The 27,005-nt window shown below is 46.5% G+C and overlaps 1 protein-coding gene and 1 long non-coding RNA gene across 5 annotated transcripts in view; one reads left to right on the top strand and one right to left on the bottom strand.

The window, feature by feature from the left end:
* Positions 1–124: 124 nt before the first annotated feature.
* LOC145722528 (uncharacterized) lies at positions 125–17,243 on the bottom strand. Of its 4 annotated transcripts, XR_014146843.1 has the most exons (5): positions 16,320–17,243; positions 13,250–13,349; positions 11,914–12,040; positions 1,424–1,634; positions 125–755 (listed from the first exon to the last, which is right to left on the bottom strand). It is a non-coding gene; the product is annotated as an uncharacterized LOC145722528 (long non-coding RNA). The 4 variants fall into 4 exon arrangements; XR_014146844.1 differs by lacking the exon at positions 125–755 and having other exon boundaries at positions 1,104–1,634; positions 11,914–12,043; XR_014146845.1 differs by lacking the exons at positions 125–755; positions 16,320–17,243 and adding an exon at positions 15,427–15,517 and having other exon boundaries at positions 1,105–1,634.
* DAP (death associated protein) overlaps positions 15,862–27,005 on the top strand; it is a 64,777-nt gene continuing 53,633 nt past the window's right edge. Inside the window, exons 1-2 of the mRNA XM_081825890.1 lie at positions 15,862–16,049; positions 26,408–26,504. Coding sequence (XP_081682016.1) covers positions 15,995–16,049; positions 26,408–26,504 — 152 coding nt within the window. The 5' untranslated portion in view covers positions 15,862–15,994. The remainder of the gene's footprint in view (positions 16,050–26,407; positions 26,505–27,005) is intronic.

Genomic DNA, 27,005 nt, shown 5'->3' with positions numbered 1-27,005 from the left:
GACGCTGCCGCCACCCGACCCGGAGCAGCCACGGGGCCCCAGGGCTGCAGCCGAGCAGGACCAGCCGGGGCAGCCACAGCAGGTCAGCGCCCGCTGCTCACCGCTGCTCTGCCGGACCGCAGCGGGTTCTGGGAGCGACCAGAGCACCGGGGCTGCTCCACAGCATGCATGCAGATCAAAGTGTGGATTCTTACGAAGTCCAGATTGTACTTGCGGTATGCTATGGGTTCATTTTCCAAGCAAGAACTAGCAGCTCAACACAAAGTGAGCATTTTCTCACCTGTTGGTTTATATACATATTGGCCAGTTCGGATATACTGAGACCATTCTCCCACATGAGCTATGGTATCAGCTCTGTGCATAAAGATAGGTGGAGATCCACCTGCCACATCCTGCCTGGCCCCAGAGCAGAAGGCTGACCCATGCCAGGACACAATGGCTAATAGGTGGGGACATCTGAACTCATGGAAAATAACAGTACGCTTGGAAAGAGCACTAATTTACCTGTTGTATTGTATGAATGGGGGTTTCTGTGATGTGTCCCGCATAACCGACCACCGTGGTCTGCATGTAGGCAGGCAGGCTAAAGCATGTTGTTTGTGAGACTTGTGTATGAGTGACCTCGGGATCCTGGTGAGTTGACATTAGCTGGCCTCCAGGTCAGAAATAGCCCTTCTGATCTGGACGCCAAGAGGTGTAAATCTCGCCTTCTATCTCTTCTGGCTCCAGGCTGCTCTGGCCTCCTGGAGTAGAATCTGGGAGGGAAGGCAAACACACCTAGCCCATCATCCTTGAAAATCTCAAGACACGGTAACATAGAAATGCAGCTCGCTCCAAACTGCACGTAGGCAAAGAATTGTTTAACTTCAGACCCCATCATTTGCCCTATAAAAAAGACCCGTATGGAGATGGTCATTGGAAGTCTCACCTGAGGGGAGGATGCTCCACCCAGGCTCTCAACTGGGACTCCAGCCTGGCTGTCTCCACAGGGGGCTGGGGGGGGGGGCTTCCCCAGCTAATGAAGGGGTTCCCATGGGGCTTCCCCAGCTGATGAGGTTGGATGTTGTAAGCACCTGATCTGATGTAATTCTGTCTTATTCTTTACTGCTTATGGTTGCCCTCATCTATGCGCAGATTTCCCTTTTCTTCTGTTTCCATTAGATTTTTATAACATCAGTAAAGTGTTTTTCCCCTTCAAAACTGTGAGTACGGCTGCTGTGAATCTTGTCTTCAGAACACCTGTGTAATATTTTCCAATTTCATTTAACTTAAAGCAGACTGAAAAAGTTATATCCACCTAAAAGTTTTATCATTTCCTAGTTCAGCTCTGGTGTTTTTTTCCTCAGTAATAGTTACCTATAGCTGCATAACAAATTACCCCCAAAATGTAGTGGCTTAAAACAACAAACATTTATTATCTCACCATCTTGGTGGGTAGGAATCCAAGGTGGTTTAGCTGGGTTCCTGGGGCTCAGAGTCTCTCAGGAGGTTACAGGCAATCTGTCAGCCAGGGCTGGGCTCTCATACGGTGTGGGGGCCATGAATCAGCTTCTAGTTCACTCACGTGGCTGTCGGCAGGGCCCAGTCCCTAGCCCATGTGTCTCCTCACAGGACTGCTTCATGGTCTGGCTCTCCTGAAGGTAAGCAAACCAGGGCAGCAAGAGAGAATGAGAGACAGAAGTCACGGTCTTTTTATGACCTAATATCAGAAACAACGTGCATCACTTATGCCACATTCTGTCCAGTAGAAGCCAGTCATCAGATCCAGCCCACAGTCAAGGGCAGTGTGTTATACAAGGACATGATCCCAAGGAGCAGGGGATGGGGGCGTTTTCTGGGAGGCTGCTTCCCACATTTTGACTCAAAGAAGAGTTTCAACATGGCCCCTAGAACAGTGTCTTCCTACATTCTATCATAAACTGTTCTTTACAGATCCTATCACCACATCACAGGTAGGAAAGATGGCACTCCCTGCGAGGATCTACCTATGTCATGTTTCTATACACATAAGAAATAAAGGCTTAAAAATAAATTATGGAAAATCCTAAAGTGGTCCATTATCAAAATATTTACTGGGTGACAAAGCTCTTTGCTTCTACTTTTTTTTTCCTGCAGTATATAGGGCTCACCAAACTTAACTGCAAAGGACCAGACAGTAAATATTTTTTGACTTAGAAAGCCACATGACCTCTGTCACAACTACTCAACCTTGCCATTGTGGCACAAAAGTAGCATTAAGCAATATGTACGCAAATGGGCATGAATGTGTTTCAATAAAACTTTATTTACACAACAGACATCAGGCAAAATTTTACTCACAGCTTGTAGTTTGCCAAGTGTGCAGTAGAAAATAGCCTATAGTCTATTTGAGAATAAAACAGAAATTAGCAATAAAAATACAGAACTAGCATGGTACTATTTCTGACAAAGCATTCAGGTGACACATGTATAAAATGCTTCATCATAAACACATGCAAATAATATTGAGTCCATATTGGCAATCACCATCCAAGTAGAGAACATATGACCTGCGAGCTCTCCTGTCATCTAGAATATTAGTAGTCGTGCAGCTGTTGAGTCAATGGGGTGAGAGTGGAAGGTCCAAAATGAACTAAAATATTTATTTTGCCAACCTAATGATGAACTTCTACTAGTCACCTAGAACAGCACTTCCATTCATTTCTTTTGTTTAATGACACAACAAAAGAACATTGGGCTGACTGTGAAAATCCCATCTGTTGGGCGGACACAGGTAATCTAAATGAAAGGAAAACTCATAAACATAATTTCTGAACCTGAAGTGAAGATGGAAGAAGAGGCTTCCTCATGACGATTTTTCAAGTCTGAGCATCTGGAAACTAGAGCCAGACCAGCCACCAGTTCAAGGGAGCTGGATGAAATTTTTTCCGCCCATAACTGATTCACGTTCCTGGAGAAATTCCAAACAATGAGCTGAGGGCTCCCAACACTTACCTTCTATTTCATCATTGTCACTGCATTTCAGAAATCCCAAACATTTAAACTCCATGTGCCCCTGGGCTCTTTAGAGGAGGACAATAGTGGGCAAGAGTCAGCAGCACCACCTGGTACTGTTACTCCAGGGAAGAAGGGCAGCCATCTGCACGCCCTTCTTGTGCCTTGCACGGCAGTCTGTAAGTCCGACTCATCCGTGGCCCCCTGGGATGGTACAGAGAGTTGTTTGTAATCACCATGCACTGCTACATATAATCAGTCAGCATCTTCTCCTCAACAGTGATCAAAAATTAATTTGAAGAGATTTCATTTTTTTTTAAAGATTTTATTTATTTATTTGAGAGAGAGAGAGAATGAGAGAGAGCACATGAGAGGGGGGAGGGTCAGAGGGAGAAGCCGGCTCCTTGCCGAGCAGGGAGCCTGATGCGGGACTCGATCCAGGGACTCCAGGATCATGACCTGAGCCGAAGGCAGTCGCTTAACCAACTGAGCCACCCAGGCACCCAAGAGATTTCATTTTTAAAGGAACATTGATGTGATATTCATAAATCAATGAGCTAACTATTAGCCCTCCTAAGTGTTATAAAATCAGTTAATGCTCCTTTGTGCGGTGAACATCATTCTTAATCATTAATACCATTAGATATGGCTTCTCTTAAAAGGCCTCAGCCAATGCATCTCAACAGGCAATGCTCCCTTCCTAAGCAACCGCATGAAAAAATAAGGAAAGATCAGGAATTCGAAAACTGCTGTGGGCTTTGACTTCCTGGTAGGTTATGTATGGTTCCCTAAAATTATAAGGGAAAATTATATGTTGGGTGATTCTCAAACTTTAGCTCGAATCAGAATCCCCTGGAAGGCTCACTAAAGCACAGGTTGCTGGACCCCACCGGAGTTTCTGATTGAGTAGATTTAGGGTGGGGTGAGAACTTGCACTTCTTTACAAGGTTTCGGGTGATGCCGATGCCTCTGGAACAGGGACCACACTTTGGGAACCACTGCTCTAGAGAAGGAGTCTGCAAACTTTCTGAAAGGGCCAAATAATGAATATTTAGGCTTTGCAACCCAGCCATATCTGAACTCTGCCACTGTAGCAGGAAAACAGCCATAGACGATACACAGATGAATGCAGGTGGTTTTGTTGCAGTAAAACCTTATTTATAAAAACCGCCGGTGGGCTGGAGTTGGTCTGTTGGCCACAGTTGGCCCATCCCTGCTCCAGAGGATGAAGGACTCCTACCACCAGGCGTGCCCTAGCTCCCAGGGCCTAAGCAATGCCTGGAAGGGGTAAGGGGTATACAAAGACAGTCTCTCCCACCCCACGTTTCTTCCTGAAGGATCTTACCTGCAGAGGAACAGAGAACCAGGAATGACATGACACCTGAATTTTGTCTTTTAAAATGTGTTCCAAGGAACTCTATGAAGTATTTGTTCAGAAACAACCCAGGATATTAACATTGCAAAGCTTCAGAAACTGGGGAGTTGTTCAGCATTTCAGCCTGTTTTAGAGGAGAACATCAGAAGCCTACATCTGTTGCTTGTCACTATGCACAATTTCAGCCTCCAATGGACTACAGTGTAAGCTCTGAGAAAGCTAAGACCTTACCTTCAATTTCTAGAAAAGTGCCTGGCATCGGGTAGGTCTTCAGAAATAGTTGTTGAGTGAAATAAAGTATATAAAATCAATAAACCCCTTCCTAGTCTTGAGATTTCCAGATTGACCCTCAGAGCCTGGTAGCCAACTGTGCTTCCCCTGGGATGGTAGGAATGGGACAGGGACCCCAGGAGGGATGTCTTCCAGGATCACCACATGAGTTGATGAGAAGGACAGGGCTCCTTTCGGTCTCTCAGCTACTGTAGCAGACCCAGCTTGCTATCTAGAGTCTCAAGGAACACTCAGTTCTCCAGCCACCTCAGTGAAAGTTGGAGAAGTTGGAAATGAAGCCCAGGGAGCCTGGGATAAAAGCAGAGAGCCTAGGGAAGTGGATGGAGAGAGCCTGCAGTGAACTTTGGGTCTGATGAGATGGGACAGACTTCAGTATCAGAAGTAAACAGCAAGGTAAGAAGAGGGGGAGGGGTGGGGGGGAGGGAGAAAGGGGTGGAGAGCAAGACTTCCCATCATGTAAAAAATCCATTACAGGCAGTGCTTTTTATTTATGGGCAATTTGTAAGTGTGCAAGGAGGAAACACTAGACCCCAAGGTCTGAGAATCTTCTTACAAGCAAGAGAATTTATGTAAGATATATATATTCTCTGGTGGTGAGTTAAACTGATACAAGGTCAGTGAGGTCATTTTGCAGCTTGAGTCATTAACAGTAGGCATAATAATGCTATTCCCAGCAACGGGTAGGTTTAGAACCTGATGCAGTTCTTGCTGTTACAGAAGGTATGAGGTTAAAGGGTTACCTTCACAATGAATAAACAATGGATAACAGGAGTGTTCTATCTCTTGACATCAAATTCCAGAAAAACCTGTCAGAAAGGATCAGTAACATTTTAAGATAGGTAACAGGGCATAGTCAAATTTAATGTTACTTAAGGTCTTCTCAGCCTGATTAGTCAGTTAACAGGGCTCCTTATTTAACTCGCTGGGTTGGAAATGCTCTAGCCCCTTCACCTTATTTAACAACACCCAGAAAGGTCTTTTAAAACATAGCACCTGAATTAAAGTAGCTTGAGACCTAAGGAGGTTTCATGTTCTCTGAATCAAATCTCAACTGGAGATTGAAAATGAAACAGTTGTAGCTGAGTGTATGAGTCAAGGTTCTCCAGAGAAACAGAACCAATAGGATGTCTCTTTGTCTCCCCATAGATAGATAATAGATATATGGATAGATAGATAGATGATAGAGACCGAGAGAAACAGAAAGACAGAGAGTGAGACAGATTTATTTTAGGAAACTGGCACGTGCAATTATGGGGGCTGGTGAGTCCAAAATCTGCAAGGTAGGCCAGCAGGCTAGAGACCCAGGGATGAGTTGCAGCTTGAGTTTGAAGGCAGTCTGTTGGCAAAATTCTCTCTTCCTCCTGGGAGATCAGTCTTTTTTCTATTAAAGCCTTCAGCTATTTGGATGAGGCCCATCCACATTATGGAGGGTAATCTGCTTTACTCACAGTTTACGGAGTTAAATGTTAGTCTCATCTAAAAAACACCTTCACGGGCACCTGGGTGGCTCAGTCGGTTAAGTGTCTGCCTTCGGCTCAGGGTATGATCCCGGGTCCTGGGATCGAGCCCCGTGTTGGGCTCCCTGCTCTGCGAGGAGTCTGTTTCTGCCTCTTGCTCTGCCCTTTCCCCATCCCCACTCCTGTCCTCTCTCTTATTCTGCTCTCTTTCTCAAATAAATAAATAAAATAAATTAATTTTAAAAAATAAAATAAAGGGCGCCTAGGTGGCTCAGATGGTTAAGCGTCTGCCTTCAGCTCAGGTCATGATCCCAGGGTCCTGGGATCGAGACCCGCATCAGGCTCCCTGCTCCTTGGGGAGCCTGCTTCTCTCTCTCTCTCTCCCTCTCTCTCTGTCTCTCATGAATAAATAAATAAAATCCTTAAAAATATAAAATAAAATAAAAAGCACCTTCACAGAAACATCTAGAATCACGTTTGACCAAATATCTGGGTACTGCAGCCTAGCCAAGTTAACACACAAAATGCACCATCGCACGGGGTCGTCCTCTCACAGCAGCCCAGACAGAAGTTCAGCCCTTGGTGGGTCCAGAGCTTCCCTGCTTTGCCTCCTTTCAGAGGCCTTTGGCGCCCTCTCCTTCATCCCATGAGCTCCGCCATATTCCACAAATGTTCCAATAACTATTCAGACTAGGTTTATCTTTCTGAAAATAATAAAGGGAAGAGAGGAAGGAAGAGCAGAGGGGAGGAAGGGAGAATATCATCCTCAGGTGATGAGGAGCAATAAATAAGCCAAACCCACCCAAGCCCGGCCCAGCGTGTTACTCTCTGCTATTTGTGGGTGTGATGTCACATCAAACTTCACCTTTTCCACGGACCCTGCAAGGAATAGCCTAAGTGTAGCGTTTCTTTACCTAAACCCTCCATGGTTCTTTGTTAAGAAGATGAATAGTCATGTTGTAAGTCTCAAGCAAGCTACTGAAGCTTGTATATTTTCTTTTATCTTTTCCATGGCCAAAGGCAGTTTATTAATTTATGTCAGTAAAAAGCTCTGAATGGTGCCCCAGAGGGTCCCTCCAAGCCTGAAGGATGGACTTGAGATTCGTTCTTATCTGGATTAATCACAATTGTATTTCCTAAGCTCGGACCTTTTCCTAAAAATTGAGCAAGAGCAGAACTGGTTTTCCTCAAAACATGGTGAGAACCAGGACGCCCTCCGAAATCCTTATATACAGCCTCCTTCAGCCTGCAGTCACACACAGAGACTTCAGCCCGAATGAAAGAATTAATCAATTTTCTTAAATCATTTCACTGGGAAGAAAGATAGCTTAAAAAGAAACCCAGGTAATTTCAGCAGGGAAATAGGCTTTAAGTTTGTTAGGGAAATTATCTGCCATCTCTAACCTCAGAATAGTGAGAGAGAATGAAACTCACTCCCTCTCACTAGCGAGAGAGAGAGAAGTGCCCAAAGGTATCTTCCAGAATCATGGACATGTATTTGCTTATTGATACAGGCTCATCACTTGAATGTTATGATGCAAATAACTTAGGAGCAATAAATAAGCCAAACCCACCCAAGCCCCTGTTCATGCTGATTCCTGAGAGCTGAAATCACCAATAAATTAACTTAAATCCATAAAATAACAATACTTAAAGCCCTTTCTATCTGCAAGGTAATCCAGGTGAATGTCACCTATGATAAGTCATATTGATAACATGTGCCCTTGAAATTATGTGAAGAGAATGGCATTTCACTTCTATGGTCTTCCTTCTAAAAACCCATAACCTCTATTTAACAATGAGGGAAACATTAGACAAGCATAAATTGAGGGACAGTGTACTAAATAAGGTAGCTAAAAAGAATCCTTATCTATTTTTTTCTGGAAGCCAGATGTCATATGTAGTAGATTCTAATGCTGACAGGATTATTGAGACAGGGTTATTGCTTTCACCTTTGGACACTGCTCTATTACTTAGGTTTTCTAAAGTATATTTTTATTTTTTTTAATGTATTCATAAAAAGTGCTTCTTACATGAAAGTAGTCCAAACATCTACTATGTAGTAGTCAAAACATCTATGCCTATTGAGATAAGTCACAACACGCAGCTTTGGAAGGGAAAGAAATAGCCAACAAGCTCTTTGAGATCATTCACCATTCCTCACTTAAAAACCTGTCAATTGTTTTTTCTATTTCTGTGAGAAATGCCTTTCGAATTTTGACAGGGATTGCATTGATTCTATAGATAGCTCTGAGTGGTGGGGACATTTCAACTATATTAATTCTTCCAATCTACGAATATGGGCTATCTTTTCATTTGTTTGTGTCTTTAATTTCTTTCATCAAAGTCTTGTAGTTTTCATTGTACACAGATCTTTCACTTCCTTATTTAGATTTATTCCGGAGTCTTTTATTGGTTTTGAGGCTATTGTGAATGGGATTGTTCTTGGGGGCATTATGCTATGTGAGATAAATCAAAGACAAATAACTGTACAGTATCACTTATATGTGGAATCTAAAAGAACTGAATCATAGAAACAGAAAGTAGATTGGTGGTTACTAGGAGCTGGAGGTTGGAGGAATTGGGGAGATGTTTACAAGTATAAACTTACAACTAGTAGATAAATACATTCTGGAGATCTAATTCATAGCACAGTGATTATAGTCAATAATATATCATAAATCTCAAAGTTGCTAAGAGACTAGGTCTTAATTGTTCCCACTGCACACACAAAAATGATAATTATGTGACCTAATAGAGATGTTAGTTAATGCTAAGGTGGTGATCATATTGCAATATATTAATGTATCAAATCAACATTGTACTTGTGCAATGTTACCCATCTCGGTTTTTTGAAAAGCCTGTGAAAACAGCTTTTTTGAAAACTGGTGTCTATAAGACTATCAAAACTCTAAGATTGCTCAAACTGCCTTTTTGAAGGCAAGCAGCACAGCAGGAGGGCTTTGTGGATCTGGAAACAGCTGTGGTAAGCAGGGAAGCCCACACATCGGGGGCTGCGGCTGTCATTCAGGAAGACAATCCCGCACCACCCTCCCATCGGACCCGGCTGGCCAGCACCTGCGAATCAGCTCAGAAGAGGGAGCCCCTGAGTGTCCACCTGCTGACCTGGACCACCGCTGGGGAATACCAGATGGCATTGCGGTCCAAGCCTATTGTAGGGCTGACATCCCCACTAACGATGGTGTGGTGGTTCTTTTTGTTAACCCAAATTCTTTTTTATTCTTAATCTTAAATCAATATATGTCTAAACAATGATCCCAAACAGCAATCTTCAAAATGTGGTCCAGGGACCTCTGGAGGCTCCCTATACGCATTCAGAGGAAATGTAAGGTCAAAGCTTTTTTTTTTTTTTTTAATGATACTGAAATGCTTTTTGCTTTTTTCCACTTTCATTTCCTCTTGAGTGTACAAGGAAGCATCCCAGAGGCTACAAGATGTGATATTGCAGGAGACTGAATGCAAGAAGCCAAGATGAGAATCCCACTGTCTTCTCTTCAGCCAGACCTTAATCCAGGACCTCCTGATCCTCTGTTACCTTTCCGTGCTCAGCCCACCCTCAAGTCAGACTGGAGGAATCACTGTTTTGCACACACAGACCATTGCCTCCTGCCTCCAGGCTTCTCCTCTGCTATTCCTCCATATGGTATGTCCTCCTTCTGCCTCCTGTCGACTGGAAAGGCATTCTGCTCAACCTGCAAAGCTCGACTCCATGTCCCCTAACCCTTGAAACCAGTTCATTATCACCATTCCTACCCATCCACAAATCACTGGGAACCTCGTATTGTTCCAGAATATTCATCATGTTCTGTCTTGTATATTACATACAAGACAGACAGTTGTTCTGTCTTGTGTATGTATGTCTTGAATAGTCGTCATGGTCTGTCATGTTTACTTTGCTGTTTCTCTAAAATCTCTAACAAGTAATGTGCTTTGGGTAGACTTGTATTTAGTTCCTTGAAGTTTACCCAGCATCTTCAATATGCTATCACATACACTTCTTGTAAACTTTCTAGAAGGGTGCATTATTACTCCCATTTCTTAAGGGGAGGGAGGCATCAAAACTCAGAGACGATGGCACTTCCCCAGTGTCACACATCTGTGTGATCAGGCTGGGTCTCAAACCTTGGTCTGGAAACCCCAAGACCAGCTCTCCGCCATTTGTAGATTCTCCTTCCCAGGCCAATCCCAAGTGGAAAGTTTGAGCAGAGGCTCACGGCTGAAAGGCCGAAGCAGCCTCTCAAAGTCCTGCTTGTCTTTCACTTTAGCTCTCTAAAAATGACATACTCACCCCTGAAGAAACTTCCAAATTTTTTAATGGGACAGGGTAAAATAATGTCCTAGGACCACTGAATCCTGGATAGATTAAGAAAAAAAAAAATCTAAGCAATATATGTTGTTCTTCAATTTCAGACTCCCTTGAGATGATTTTATCTTGCTGAAAACCTCTTTATTCTTGATGTCTTTGTCATGTTTATTTTCTATACTTAGAGCAATTCAGATACCCTTGTAAGAATTTTATATAAGGAGATAAATGCTAAGACTAATATTGAATAACTACTTGAATCCCTGAGTGAGATTCGTGTTATCGCCTCCACTATGGAACTATAATCCCAGAATGTGGATGTAGCTTTGCACAAGGTCAAATCATGACTCTGTGAAAGAGCCAGAAACAAAATTATCCCTGTGCCCACCCCACATCTCTCGCTAAAACACACTTTTCATAAACAGACTCCACAGCATTTGCAGTTCCGTGGGAAATCAGCATTTGTGGCTGTAGCCCACTCATCTTTTTTGCAGTTTCTATTTCTCACTTCCAAATACTGATAAGAAGAATGTGTTGCCAAGATTCAGGCTGGGTTTTTTTTCTCCAAATATCCTTAGCTAAAGGATAACCTCCTATGTGACCAAAACTGACCTCCATGTCCTTTATTAGCTGTTGAATTACTTTAGAAAAATGACCCAAAGTGCTTCTAGATTACCATGTGACCGACAAGTCGAAGCCCAATGAATCCCAAAGGATTCCTCGTGTGTGTGTGTGTGGGTGTGGGTGTGGGTGTAAGACACGTGATATTCTATTATTTTTATTTGACTCTAGGATATGCATATTCTCCTTAAGTACTGTACATGTATGTGTGGGGGTGTCACATAAATTATCCTTAAATTAATATTCTTTAAAGCCTCCATAATATAATAAGAAATCTCTTGGATGTTACAAAGTCAAGAAGGCTGCCCTCCTCCCTTTCTGAGCAATATCAACAACGGAAGAGAAGTGCTGTGTAGTGAGTCAGAATATAAAAATCCTCATCTGTCAGACAAACAGCGCAAGAAGACAGAACTTATGGGCCAGTCTGGAATAAGGAAGCAACGTTCATCAAACTGATTGATAGGTGGGGTACTTTCAATACACCCTAGGACAACTCACCTATTCCCTGAGTGCTAATGAAAACTCCCTTCACAGTAGTAACACTACATAATCCAGGATGTTACGGTTTACAGAGCAGGACAGTGACAAGCACGGGGTTCTCTCGGGTCTCCCCCATACCAGCCACCGATCCCTGTGCTTGGCCTTTCACAGGCGGGGTTTTTCCATCAGTGAGGATGGAGGAGCCCTTGGGTCTCAGGATCTTGTGGACAGCTAATGTGACCACGAAGAGCTCAGCAGCCTGTATGCAGCACTTAATCCTGAATTCACACGAGCCCTGAGGAGGTGAGTGTTCACACCTCTGATGTATCGTGCAGATAAGGACACAGGCTGAGAGAGGTTCAGTGCTGGAGCCCAGGGGACAACACACACACCTGGAGGAGAGGATCTGCACTTTCTGTTTCTTCTTCAGATACTTTTTCCGGTGCTCACAGTATTCACATTCAGAAGTATCTTACATTCGGCACCATTTTTTCCAGCACCATCTGGGATCGAACAAGTCTACTTAGAGAATAAGGGGAAACAGCTCACAGCACTCTACTTAGAAGGCAGCCAACAGTGGGAGAAAATGGGATTGGGGCTTCAAAAAGCCAGCTTCTGGTCCCAGCGTGCACTCAAGAGTTGTGTCCCATATCAACCCAACAATCCTTCCTTCTCCCTTTTGCTTACTTTTCTTCTCCTTGGTAAAAGAAGTGAAACTGCCTTGCTCTCAGAATTAGAGTGAGCTTCAAATGAGATTAGTCACTTGGCAATTCTAATAATATCTGGGTGTGCATGGCCACATAGAAACCTTCCAGTGGGTGGTGCGTGACATTTGTCCTCAGCATCTGGGACTGGTGAGGCTTGACACACCTGCACGTACACATACACACATGCACACACAAACGTGTGCATGGTGGAAGTAAGTGGTAGAAAGGATACATGGCCATCTGTATTGATGGTACCTACACAGTAGGTGTATTTTCATTCTCTGTGTAGTCCTTACTGGCTGTTCATTTTGGTAACAGTCGCAAGAAATTAAATGTATCCATGCTCTGGAATTATGGGGGAGAATATCCACGGAGTGCTTTTTATGTGCTCACTTTGGTTTTGGATGCTGCCCATGCAGTGGGCAAACTGGACAAGGTCTCTCCCCTCGTGGGGCTAACACATGATTGGTGTTACAGTCAGAGGAGACAGAGAGTTAATGCCCAGAAGATGGATGAGGAATTTTGGATGAGGATGAAGTGCTGTGAACACAAAGGGACGAGAGTCAAGTACCTGGGCTGGCTTCTTCAGGTTTGGTGGGCAAGGTTGGCCCGATGGAAAAGCTGACTCCAAATAAGAAGGAGTGAGTCGTGCAAGAATCTGCGGGAGATGGTTCCGGGTGGAGGAACAGCTAATGGTAAGGCCCAAAGGGAAGGACTGGATTGTCCCACTAAAGGAGTATCAGAAAGGCCAGGGTGGCCAGAGGGGCCATGAGACATGAGCTCCCAGAGGTGGGCATGGCCCCCATCATGCAGGGCCTGGGAGGCCATGTGCGTTGGGGGCTGCATTTGGCTACATGTAAAGACACCAACCACGGGGACTTGATCTAATAGGGGTTTGTTTTCCACACAACACAATAGTCTATAAGGGAGGTCCATTGCTCTGCAGAGCCTCCACAGAACCTCAAATCCCACATGCCTCTGATCTCTGTGCTCTGCTACCCTTAGCATTTGGCATGCTTACCTTTAGTCGCCTCATGGTTGCAATAGGATTGCTCTGCCTTCCACTTCCTGTCTGAATTCAGGGCAGTATCAACAGTGAAGTCAAAGAGAGGAAGGGCAGTCTTCATATCAAGCATGCAAAAAAAATTTTTTAAGATTTTATTTATTTTATTTGGGGGGGGCGGGCAAAAGGAGAGAGAGAACCTCGAGCAGACTCTGTGCTGAGCATGGAGCCCGACACGGGGCTCAATCCCACAACCCTGAGATCATGACCTGAGCTGAAATCAAGAGTCAGACACTCAACCAACTGAGCCACCCAGGCGCCCCTCAAGCATGCAAAATTTTGCCAGTAATCTCCCAACAAACTCCCACTTACATTCCAGTGGCAGAATTTGCCCCCCACCCCCGGCTGCAAGGGAGGCTGGGAAACACAGGTGGTTTTTCCAAGCCAAGATGCTTACACAACCACATCTTCTTCAATAGCAATGCTATTGATTAGGCAGGTACCCCCCACTGTAGTTTGGATGCTATTCTAGGTAGGAAAGTATTATGGGGTAGGTGGGTGACTCAGGAATTCTGTTTTGAATAAGTAAAACTAGACATGACAATCACATCGAAGTGTCCCAGTGTAGTCCCAGAACAGGGCTTAGGCAAAGATATGGATCCTCTGAGGCCTCAGGGTAGCCCAGTGGGGCCACCAAGGCCCCTGGATAGCTTGACTCCCTCCTCAGAAACCTCCTTCTTTTACCCTAGGATTCCCTAGGAATGCCACATGTCACAGGATAGAAAATATCATCACTCTTAACATGCAACTTTATGTACCACTGAAGGCAAAAATGCTGCCAATTAAACTATAACACAATGTTTTCTAACCTAGAAATTTTATACTTCCTAGAAATGGTTCTTTTGGGCTTATTAAGACATGAGTTTTTAACCATATAGTACTCATGCACATACATAAAAAGGAAAATATTCATACAATTAATTGGTTGGGTATCCTTAAAGATTCTTTCCATTCAGAATCCAAATCAATAGTTGTCTGTGGATTTTCTCACTCTGCTGCATTAAGAGTGTAAGTGATGCAGCATCTCTTAAAAAGAGCGCTCTACTATTTATTTTGGATTTTCTTCTAAGCTGCTGACACCTGTCTTTGAGTTTTGATGTGAATGAATGAATGTAAGGGATGACAAATATATCATGACTGCCACCTGGCCAACAGCTATCTTGCTATTATACTGTTGAAATGTGGGGAGAAAGCCCGGGACAAATGAGTAGAATGTGCATTTCTATGTGTGCTGTGATGCAGAGTTGGGCAGTGCTCCTTAGACATCCACAGGTCAAGGAAGTAGCCTGAAGCTTAGTGAAGGCACAGGGGTAGTGAAATGGGTTTGCAGATTTGGTATCCTTAAGCATATGGATGACGGTCATACCCATGGGCCTGTAGGTGACCACTAGAGCAAAGTCCAGAGAAGAAGGCTGGTGCTGAGCCTTAGAATACTCAAATGTTTACAAATCTAGAAAAGAAGCCAACACACCTAACAGAGTTCGCAGCCAAGCACCCAGCCAGAACACTGATGTCAAGGCAGGGATGTGGCATCCCTGAAGCTAAGGAGGGGGACGGTCGTCTAGGTCAAGTGCTGCTGAGAGGTCAAGTAGGATGAGACTGGAAGAGCGACCACTGGATTGGGCAGCATGGAGCTCATAAGTAACCTTGGCAAAAGAACCTTCCCGGTTTGGGGGCAGCCTCTGTACAGCTGGAGGATCACTAGATGGATTGGACTGGACTGAGGGATAAGAGGGAGTGAGATGCTCAACCTCTTTAATCAAAAGAGGTACTGCATTGTCAAAAGTAGATGTAGAGCCAAGAGAGATGGTAGTGTTTCCTTTTCTAAAGACACTGGGCATGTTTGAACGCTAATTCAGCAAGGCGGGATTGATGGCGCAGGAGGGGATATCTGTAATTGCAAAGCGCTTGAGAAAGCGGGAAGGATGCGAACCAGGGCACGAAAGCGAAGGATCAGCTTTGGACAGAATCGAGATCCATCGCGACAAGAAGACAGCACACGGGACACAGACGCAACACAGTCCTAGAACTCTGTCCAGATCCCTGGCTTCACAGCGCTTTCTCACGGGCAGTACTCCCATTTGCAGCATCTTTTAACAAATCCCTCCAATCCTCGGGCTCCCGATCGGTCCCACCTGGGGGGGGGGGGTGTCTCATTTCCGCACGTGATTAATCTCTCCAAGCGTGAGCTGGACAAGGGCATCTGGCAGACAGGCCGGTCCCCAGACCACCTACATCAGCCCCGGGGGGCGCGCCACCGTCGTCACCGTCCATCTGGCGGTTTGTAGAGGGCGGCCCGGGAAGGTGCCACCCTCCTTTTGGGCCATTTCAACCTCCCCCAACAACCCTTGCCAGCATCAGCCCCGCCTCCTCTCCCCACAAACACCCAGCCTTCGCCTTCCTTCCTCCTCCCGCGCCCCGAGCCACAACTTCCAACGTGGCGCTGCCGACTGCGCAAGCTCACCACACAGCACGCGCGGGGCCGGGGGGGCGGGGCCAGGCGCAGTGACGACAACGCGCAGCCGCGGGTGGGCGGGACGCGCCACGTCGGCGCGCGCCGGCCGCGCCCCTCCCGGCGGCCGCAGTCACCGCCTCCGTGCGCGGCCCCGCCGCCCCTGCTCCCGCTCGCGCTCCTCCAGCCCGGCCAGCGAGCCCGCTGTCTTCGCCGTCGCCGTCCCAGCCCCTCGGACACGCGGTCGCATCATGTCTTCGCCTCCCGAGGGGAAGCTAGAGACGAAAGCCGGACACCCGCCCGCCGGTACTGACTCGTTCCCATTTTCTGTCCTCCCGCGGGGCGCGAGGGCGGGCTCGAACCCAGGGGCGCGAGCGCGGGGCGCGGAGGGGGCGCCGGGGCGCGGGCTCTGGGGGCCGTTCCGGGGCTCTGCAGACTAACTCGGCCCGCGTTGCCGAGACCCCGGACGCGCAGGGTCCGCAACCTCGCAAGCCGGTGGGAGTTGCATGCAAATCAGAATGACTTGAAGGACCTGCTTGCACAACTTTCCCAGAAAAGTTTGCACCCAGTACTCACTTAGAATGTGCAGATGTCTTAGGAAAACGAGTATCCGGAACGATTAAAAGTCCATGTTTTTAGTGTCGTGGTGATGATTAATTGTAGGCTGACAGCATTTTATACCGACAAAAGAACCAGAGGAGCGGAAATAATTTTTATCATTAATTACTCACTATGACGTTCCCCATTCGCCCAACTTTCTTTCGCATCCAACTTTTCTTAAGTGTTTCTTCCGTGAGCTTTTTTTTTTCTCTTCAAATCCTAAACTTCTGAACCAAGGAAGTTAAATCCAGGAAAGAGTCATCTTTCTTAAAAACAAACAAAAAATACGAATCTAAGCGGGCTTTATGTTCAGACCGCCTTCTTTCTGAGCACAGTTCCCGTTTGTTCTTCCGACTCTGTACGAACCCTGTCGATGTCTGTTTCTCTTCTCTTTTGGAATGACAATCGATCCATATGGAAGGACCCAAGGCCACCGTCGCAGAAACTGAGTCACCTCAGTGTGTGGGCTTCTTTCAGGGTCTTCATTGTACACATTACTGATAAAGTCAGTCTTCCACTAACAGAAGCCTTATCCAAACATGGCTGCTTTTTGGGGCCCGTTTGTGCCCATTCTTGTTATAGGAGAGCCCGGTAATCTCTGTCTGCCATTCCCACTCTAGGGCACTAATTCTCTCCCTCAACAGGGGCAACAAAGCAGTTTTTAAATAAGTTGCATTCCAGAGTAGGTATTATTTTTCACCGGTGAGAGAAGCTCTCAACAACAAGTAAAGTAACTGGCACTTAGAAGAATAATGGCTAACTGGTGTGTAGGGACTGAAGAGGCATGGGATTTCACAAAACAGCTCCACTATCATGGAGAATAGGCTTTGGGGCCCTTTGCATTGGTTTAGTTACAAAAAAGGGAGAGAGTACCTCAAAGGGGTTGCTTTTAAAGATAACTTTGACCTTTAGTTCCTACTGCTAGGGTTCCGCATCCAGCTGCCCACTGACTGGGGCAGTTCCACAGGAAGGAACACCTCCAGTTACACTCATGGCCTTGGACTATGGCAGCCGTCTGCCCATGACTCCCCTGTCCCTGGCTATTGAGTGGCATTAAAGCGTATCTGTTGGAATGATACCAAATCAAAGTCGCGTGGAGAGATATCAATATGGAGATTTTTAAGATCAGAGATAGAAACTGTACTTATTAACTTCCCAGGAGAAACTTCATAAAGGGCTCTAATTTTCTTTGAATTGTAAACAGCTAAGCTTTGTGAATTGCAAATTAAATAGCTTATTTATGCGCCAGGAGCAAGGAACCAACTTATTTGTGCTGGTGAGCAGTGAACTTGGGTTCTAAGTTTTGAGGCCCATCATTTTGCTACGGCTCAGTTTTCCTATTCTTTTAAATGGGAGGTTTGGGCCAGCTGACCTTCCTGTGGGAAAGGCTCAGGACAGGGCTTCCTTTGCTACTTCTTCAGCTCTGTTCCTTCCATCCATCAGGACCAGTGCCAAAGGGCATTTAATCCCACAGGTAAACTCCTCAAGTGATTTCAGGACAGGTCCTTCAGCCTTTGGGGCCCCAGTCAAGTAGGAGCTACTTAGGGATCTGTCACTGTTATTCTGCATTTTCCAAGACCAGTCACACTTGGCCAGAGTTGGAGGAAGGGCCTGGCATCCTGACCCAGGGGTACTGGTTAGAAAGGGGCCTTTTGCTGCTTGAAGTATTTTGCTTCCCAGCAGTGCCCCTCAGTGCATTCCCCTGTATTACAGAGGTTCCAGCAAGAAAGCTCAGGGTGTCCGTGTTTACTCTGGCATGGCCAGAGAGGAGGCAGTTCTGCGGAGTAGATGTTATTAAAAAATAAACTAAAAAAATGACAACCCACTATAATAAAGAATAATCATCAGAGGTAAATCATAAATCAAAATAACAGCCTTAAAAACTTTGGGAACCCTTTCATTAAGTGCTTAAGTTGGGTAACAAAGACTAGTGCTTAAATCCTCAATTGGAAACAATAAAATCCTCTCCCATAACTATCTTCATGTTCTTTTGTGTTTTCTTTTTACTGCTGTCTGAGCCAGGTGCCCCCCTGTGCATTCCCACAGCAACCCGTTTCCTCATTATCACACTTAACTCCACCTATCTGCCTCTCTTCTCCTTACTTCTGGGCTGAGTCTTTTTTTTTTTTTTTTTGAAGATTTAATTTATTTGAAAGAGAGCTCGCTTGCGCGGGGCAAGGGGTGGGGCCAGGTGGTAGGAGCAGAGGGAGAGGAACAAACAGACACTGCGCTCAGTGCAGAGCCCAGTGCAGAGCTCGATCTCCCAACCCTGAGATCATGACCTGAGCAAAAACCAAGAGTCGGACGCTCAACTGACTGAGCCACCCAGGCACCCCATTTCTGAGCCGAGTCTTATTGATAGCATTGTCCCCAGGGCCTTGGCCCAGTGCCAGGCACAAAATAATAAATAGCTCCTGAGAGAGTTTCTCCCGAGCCTCTCATCACCTCTCATCCCCCAGAGCATGCAGGATCTGCAACGTCCCTCCACTTCTGAGCCATCTCCAGTGTGTACTAGTGATGCAAAGGGGCTCTCAGCCAATTCAGGTAGCATCTTAGTAGTGGAAATAGTAACTAACGTGTGCTGAGTGTTACAGCATGCTGGTGTTGCCCTCTACCCTTCTAAATTCATGGCGGATTAACAAGAGAAAAACAAACAGAAGTTTAGTTACATGTAGGCCTCCTGTATTAGTGGGAGAGACGGAGGGAAACTAAATAACTCCCTGTCGTGGCAGGAGCCACCAGCTTGAATACCAGCTCGAGCTAAAGGCGCTGGCGGCCCCGCCTCACCCTGCAGGGCGCTGTCATCTGGGCCCTCGATAAAAGTAATGAAGTCTTAATGACTTGAGACCCCCTCCACTGCTCTCCACTACAAAGTATCCGTGGAGAAATGGGCTGAGACGGCTTGTTTTATGAGCGTTATTGCAAATACAGATTAGCAAAGTTAGAATTAGCGAGCAAGGTTCTGTTCCATCAAATAGCAGGACCAGGGTGCCAAGGCGGCATGGAGAACATAATTACGAGACACGCTATTACTCATTTCTGCCTATCTTCAGGAGTTTGTGGTGGTGATGTGGGTAAAATCTCTCTGTTAAATACATTTTGATGGCCCCGTTCCCCTCCATTTCCCAGGGTAGCCAAAACCATATGTCAGTAAAGTTCTTGTAAATCTAATATGTGATAGCTCTGAGCGTTACTAATTTTACATATGGTTTTCTTTGAAAAGTAGACTTTCCGTCCCTTCTAGAACTGAGTCAAATGGAAATATAAACATGATTGTATTTATTTAAAGTGAAACGGAAAACAGTTTACTTTTTTTAGTCATTTGAGGATAATTCAAGTCTCTGTTACATGAATCATTCAAACATGAGTTAAGGATGCATTTAAAAGGTTGTGGGTGATAATTCTCCCTAAATCGTCTCCTGCAGGAAGGTTTTCAGATTATCTAGGCCACTCTATCGCCAGCAATGGAAGACTAATTTGTCTTTTATTGTATTAACTGTTCAGTCACAGATTTGCTAAGCACACCCCTGGTGCCCTCAATCCAGTCACTGACTAACCGTTGAAGAGCACAGGAAAGTCTGCTTTTGCTCCCGACATGCCAAGAAAAAAAGAAAAAAAAGACCCTTCTAGTCACTGCATTTTTTTCAAAAACTCCCTGTCAGGGTGGAACGCAGCATTTCTAAAACATAGTTTAGATTTCACTTCATTCTTCCGTACTTGGTTTCATCCTCTTTCCATTCCAGACGATGCCCCGTGCATTCTTTTGTGGTTTGGGGAATGTTTCCCCTTCCCAACTTCAGAAATCTTTTCATTTGTATAGGGAACACTCACTGTTGTTTCAAGTACTGTGTTAGTTACAGTGACATCAAAAGTATAAAGTACTAGTTACAGTTGCCTTAGTGAGTTCAGTAGTGCTCACTGTTGTTCACAGACAACCCAGAATCTCAGCGGTGGGGCTGAACAAGTCAGCGGTGGGGCTGAACAAGTGGGGGTCTCTTTCCCTTCCCGGGGAGCCTTCCTACAAGGAACAGTGCAGAGGCCAAGGCCCCCCATCCCATGGCCTGTGCACAGGCGACAGGGAGTGGGGGCTTATGGTGACACCTGGGACTTAAGTCTGTCACTGCATCGCTTTCCAGTGGCCGCTGTAGGCAAAGCATGATAAACTTAAGAGTCTTAAAATAACACAACTTTCCTATTTTATCATTCGGGAGGTGAGAAGTCTGAGATGGGGCCCACCAGGCTGAAATCAAAGTGTCTGCATGGCTCATTCCTTCTGGGAGGGTTCTGCAGAGTCCTTTTTTTTTTTTTTTTTTTGCCTTTTCCAGAAGAATCTCCTTATTTTAAGGTCAGCTGAGTAGCAACCTTAACTCCCCCTTGCCGGCTAACCCAACACATCCATAGGTTCTAGGGGACTAGGGCGTAGACATCTTGGTGGGGGAGGGGAAGATGGATCCTCCTTTTCCCTGCACTTTCGGCAATCAGCTTCCCTAAACTGAAGGATCCCCAAGCGGCTGCCCGCACCCCCTCCTCAGCTTTGGCCCAGTCTGTCCAGCAAGGTCCCCGTCCTGGGCCGGTCACCACTCACTCTGTGCTCTGGATCCCAGCCCGGTGGTAGAATGGACACTGTGGAAGGCGGGCCCGGCCTGTCCAGTTCTGACCAGGGCTCTGTGGCCCCAGCCATCACGTCATGTGTCTGAACCTCAGCTCCACGAGTGACTGGATTGCTCTGTGTCACTTAAGGGCCTTCCCGCATTGGTCTACGATTCTAAGTGCAGGATAGCCGTCTGCCTTCATTCTTCCTCAGCTTTTTAGAGAGAAAACCGTCCGGGGCACAAGCTCCGGAATTGATCAGAGCTCATTATTTAGCACCAGCCATTGCTCCCCGCGCTGCCCACGGACCTGGAAGCCCCTGTCAGGACTGCAGGTGTCTTGGGGGGGACAGGTTCTCCTCGGGGCGGGGGGAGGGGGGTAGATCAGCTGGCAGCACCTCTCCCTACTTTCATCCCCTACTTTCCCCTTAACCCAGCCCCACCGCAGACCCACGAGCCCCCGCAGACAGGAGGTTCTTCTTCACTTGCCGGCGGGTTCTCCCTCCCCTCTCCTGGAGAGCTGTCTCTCCGAGCTGCCACGGACCCTGTTCCTTAGTCCCGTCCCCACCTAATCTCCCAGACCCGGGGCGGGGGAGATGTCCTCAGCTGCCTCCCCAGTACTCCTTACCTGGCGAAGTCTGACCACAGAGGAGGCTTCCTCTCCTCCCTTTACCCCGTAGGCAGGAAGCCGCTCTGCAAAGAGCTTTGAATGTCAAACTCACTTTCTCCGTCTCGTCTCCTGGGTGGCACAGTAACCAGAGCCTGCCCTGGGCCATCACTTTGTGTTCCTCTGAGAAGCAGTGATGCTCTCTTGTTTCCTGGAAGGTCCAAGCAAAGAAGGACCTGCAGGGTGTGATCAAGGGTACAGGCTGCCAGGGCCAGATCCAGCTCCGGGCCTGCTGGCCTCCCCTTCTTCACCCCTCAGGATCCACTCCATTGGGTTACTCTAAGGTGGGATGTCATGTGGCCAGTGGTGAGAAAGAGCTCTGCACACAGTGATGGTGAAGAAGAGCAAAGTTGAAGCATTACCCAGGATCTGTGATTTTCCAGAAGCTTCCATACTTAGATGGCGATGTACCGACGACAGTCCTAGGGATGCTTAGCTGACCACATCAGTGGAACACTTGCCAGGTGCCGGGCCCGGTGGGAGGCCTTTCACATGTGCTAACTCATTGAGTCCTCGGCGAACCCCTGGCGGGGAGAGCGCTGTCCCCCTTTCTTCACAGAGGGTGCCAGCAATGTGCCCAGACATGCACGCGTGCGCGCGCACACACGGAAAGACACGTACACAGTACACGTACACGCACGCGCGAGCAGTTGGGGCTGGGACTCGAGCCCAGAGATCTGGCTCCAGGACCCACATCGCTGTCGTCCATACAGCACTTCTACTAATACTAAATACAGTATTTGGTATTCTTCTCAGTTCTGAGCTCTCCTTTGAGTAACAACCACTACACCAACAATCCGAGTCCTTGTTTTTTCTAATGTCTCGTAAAAATACTTCCATTTGCAAATAATTCTGCAAAGATTTCTGCAGAAACAACTCTGCCTTTGTATTTTTCACAAACGAAGAGTCCTCGTGACAGGGGTAAAACAATCGCAATAAATACGTGCCATCATAACGTTTTGGCAGTATTGCAAGTTCAAATGAACCTGTCTCGGCGTTGAGTTATTACTATTCTTGCCACCTTTTACTGCTGCATTAATCACCACACACACTGTGAGGGATTGATGAAGTTAATTGTTTTTATAAACCGAATTGAATGAAGCGCTAATGGGAGGTGACTGAGCCTTGACGTGTGTACTTCAACGGAGGGGTGGCCGGGCTTTGGGCTCGATTATTTCAAATGTCACCTTGACACAGCCCTTTTCCCTTCAGTCCCTTTACAGAGCATACGTGTGAGTTATCATTTTAATGTTTGATGTCTGCCAAGTTGAAATGATTCAGACATCTTTTTTTAAACAGGCATGGGTATTCATCTGCTCAGGCTGCTGTAACAAAATCCCCCAGACTGGGGGCTTAAACCACAGAAATTTCTGTTCTCGCAGTTCTAGAGGCTGGAGGTCTCAGATCAGGGTGCCCGCACGTCTGGTTTCTTCTGAGGCCTTTCTCCTTGGCTGCAGACCTGCTGCCTTCTTGTTGCGTCCTCCTTCGACTTCTCTGTGGCAGCATCCCTCCTGTCTCTTCCTCTTTTTACAAGGACACCAGCCCTGTTGGCTCAAGACCTGCCCTCACAGCCTCATTTTAACTTCATCCAGTCTTTAAACACCCTGTCTGCAAATACAGTCACAGTCTGAGGTTATAGGGGTGAGGGTTTCAACCCATGAGCTTCGGGGACACAACTCGGCCCATAGCAGCACCTCTGACGAGTTTCTAATGGATGTGCACTGAGGGTGGGATGGATGGGGAGGAAATGAATTAAAAAAAAAAAAAATGTAGGGGAACAATTTTTCCAGCCTCCTCCTTTGGCCAAAAATACGCTTACATTTCAATAGAGTAGAAAATTATCTTAACATAACTACAGAATTTTATTTCCGTTTCTATTTCTTAAGGTTTGACTTACTACCCAACCTGGAATATCTTGATAAGCCACCTGCAGTGGTGTTTTTGTTCTTTCTTTTTGAAAAAATCTGAGCCCGAAGGGAGGAAAATCCCTAGGAACCACACCCGAAGAAACTGAAATTCAGCACTGTTAGCACGAGTCTCGGGCCCACGTGAGGCAGGGAGTGACCTGGTTTTTCTTCCTCCTCATATAAAGACACCAGTAGATTGGATTAGTGCCCACCCCCACTGGTCTCATTTAACAACATACAGCTGGGGGCTTAGAGGCCAAGCCTGTGGAGCAAGGGTGGGGGGACAAGAAATTCTCCCTAAGAATTTGTCAACGCAGGACTGCCTTTACATGGGCTGTGAGTTCAAATTTATACCGTTTGGCAGTTCCTGTTCTGAGAAATCAGACGTAAAAAGGATTTCCGGGTGCCTATACTCCTGGTTTGACAGTAGTATGTCCAGCATCTTCCCAAAGGGAGGCTGCCTGCACCCCAGGCCCCAGAGGATCCCCACAGACAAAGCCTTACTGAAGAAAAGCTCATAATCTGCAGTCACTGCAACGAGAGAGAGACTCAGCAGACAAAAGCAAGCAGTGGGATTAGACTCCCAAGGACCTCAGATCATAAAATAATCGAATGTACAACTACAAAACAAGTATGCCTGAAATGATTAAATATAGAAAAGAATTAAAACCATGAAGAATGAATAAGACCCTATCAAATAAAGACTGGGTGAATTTGACAGGGAAATAAAAGCTCTAGAAATGGAAAATAAAATGATTGAAATAAAAATCAATAGATGGGATAAAAAGCAGATTTTTGGAAGAATTACTAAACAGGATTATATATCCTTCTTTCCAAAGCAGAACGTCCCCTTGAAAAGAATTAGTGGTGGCAGCAGATGCATCATTATACAGAGTCCTTTCTCTTACCTGCCCTCTGCCTTGGATTCTTCCAGCAGCCTGCTGCCAGGGACTGTTGGCCAGGCAGCGGGCACTGTCAGCTTCTTGAAGGCAGGGGCCCACAAACTCCCTGGGACATTGAAAACTAATAACCTCGAAGTGTGAGAGCCTGGGGGCGTTTTTCACATTCTCCCTCCTTTTGCATTAGAAGGAGACTTGTCCTGGACTTTTCTTAATGCAGCAGGGTCCAACCAAATTTGTCACAGCAGAGGACGTGGCCTGACACGTTGGCAGTCTGTGTGATCAGAGCCCCATCTCCAAACACCATACAGGGGAAAGGTTTGACAGCTTCTCTCTTTTTTTTTTTTTTAAAGAAAACATTATATTTATTATAAATATTCAGCATCTCGACAGCTTCTCTTATTTAAAGATCTTAGGATGCAGCTCTTAACCCCTTTCTGTGGATGAAGCAGCAAGGCTTGAGGGGCTAAATAGTCCGACACCCTATAGCTGAGGACGTGTTGTAGCTTACCGACCCCAAAGCCCATGCTGGTGACAGCCACGTGAGGCTGGCTTTTTGGATATAAGGCCAGCATTCCCAAACTCTATTTAATGTGGAACACTAAAGTCCTGAAGGATGATAACCAGCATTACTGGGGTGGGGGGGGTAGTTTTGGGGTCAAATGAATTTGGGAAAGATGGTACACTCTGTGCCCCTCATAAAGCTTACAATGCATGCTAAAGGCCAAGAAAATGTGTCTTAAGGAAACCCACTTAATGTGTTCAACCCCGCATTTCCCACACTAAGAGATCCTGGAATCCCCATTTGGGCATGGGGGGGCGTGGATTTGGTTTGTTTTCTTGCAGAGCAGTATTAACATATTAGCCATTGAGGACACACATCAAACCACAATAAGATAACATTTCACTCCCACTGCGATGGCCATAACTTAAAAGTTACACAATAGTACGCGTTGGCAAGCATGGGGAGAAATTGGAACGCTCCGACTGGTTGGAATGCAAAATGGTGCCGTGGCTTTGAAAGCCATTTGGCAGCTCCTCAAAAGGATATACAGAGAGTTACCGTGTAACCCAGCTCTCCCACTCCTAGGTGTATACCCAAGGAAGTGAAGGTATACGTCCATGTATCCACATAAAAACTTGTACACAAGTTGTTCACAGCTGCCTTATGCATGATAGTCAAAACGTGGAAACAGCCTAAGTGTCCACCCACAGATGAAGGGATAAATAAAATGTGGTCTGTCCGTGCAGTAGAATATATCATTCAGCCATAAAAAAGGAATGAAGGTCTGACCCGGGCTGCCACCTGGGTAAATCTTGGAAACATGCGCGTGAAAGAAGGGGGTCAGATATGCAGAACAGGCAAGCCCGGAAGAGGGGTTGCTGTGAGCTGGGGGAGGGGGTTGGGGAGTGACCCTTCACGGGGTTGGGGTTTCTGTCTGGGGTCATGACCGTGGGCTTGAACTGACTGTGGCGACGGTTACCCAGCCCTGAGTACATTCAAAACTGTTGCATTGCGCACTCTACATGGGTGACTCGTACTGTATATGAATTATATGTCAGTAAGGGCATTTTTAAAAGTTAACACGTGCCAACACCGAGGCTTCCCAACACAGTTTGGGAAAGGCTACCACAGATGTCACTGGCTGCTGCCTGAGTGGGCTCTGGGACTGTCCTGTGTCCCCCAGGGCTGTATCACCCCATCAAAAGCATCATCGGCGTTTGAGAAAATGTCACAGGACGGGGGCTAAGGGGGACCCGGTTGCATCAAGGACCTAAAGCAAGCAGCCTTGGAAGGTTTCTACGTGGGTCTGGAGTAAAAGATCGCGTCCACTGCCACGTCCTACCGAATGCCCCGAAAGAGCAGGAACCTCTGTGGTTCATCCTTGTTGATGCCAGTTTATCTGGACTAGCTTGCAGCTGTGGGGCTGCCGAAAGCTTTCGAGCTAGTTCCCGTGGTCCACTGCCAGGTTGATCACACCCCCTTCTGTTTTCATTTTAGTGAAAGCTGGTGGAATGCGCATCGTGCAGAAACACCCGCATTCGGGAGACACCAAAGAAGAGAAAGACAAGGACGACCAGGAATGGGAAAGCCCCAGGTGAGAATGCCGGCTGCCGGCGGGTCTCGGGCTTGTTCCGCGGGCAGCCGTGACTTGGTTAAACATTAACGCGTTTGTTCTCTGCTCCGGGCTTCTGATAACCCCTCGCTTCGTGAGGCCCTGCGCTGTGTGTTTTTCCTTTCCTAATCGGCGAGGCTCTGTAACCACCACCCCCACGACGGGAGAAGCCGGGCAGCTGGAGCACCTGCCGTCCGTCTGTGTTCAGTGGCCTCGTCTTCCATGACAATACTGAAATCACCTTGAGACCTTCGAACATACCATTCTAGTTGATTCTCTGGGGTGGGCCTGGCATCTTGCAGCCAAGAGAGGGAACTACTGATTTAAAGCTGTCCACACACATCTGGACTCTTCCATTCCACAGCCAAATCCAAACCAGCAAGGCCATGCCCTTATGAGTGCGCAGGTGTCCTTAAATGACATCTCCCCTGGTCCCCAACAGCTCATCTACTGGCGGTAACCCCAGCTTTGTTTACTCCCTGT

This window comes from Leptonychotes weddellii, chromosome 7 (genome assembly GCF_054177405.1).
Source record: "Leptonychotes weddellii isolate Sample4059 chromosome 7, ASM5417740v2, whole genome shotgun sequence".
Taxonomy (NCBI): Eukaryota; Metazoa; Chordata; class Mammalia; order Carnivora; family Phocidae; genus Leptonychotes; species Leptonychotes weddellii.
Note: the sequence above shows the minus strand (reverse complement) of the source record. Positions and strands in the feature narration are given on the sequence as shown.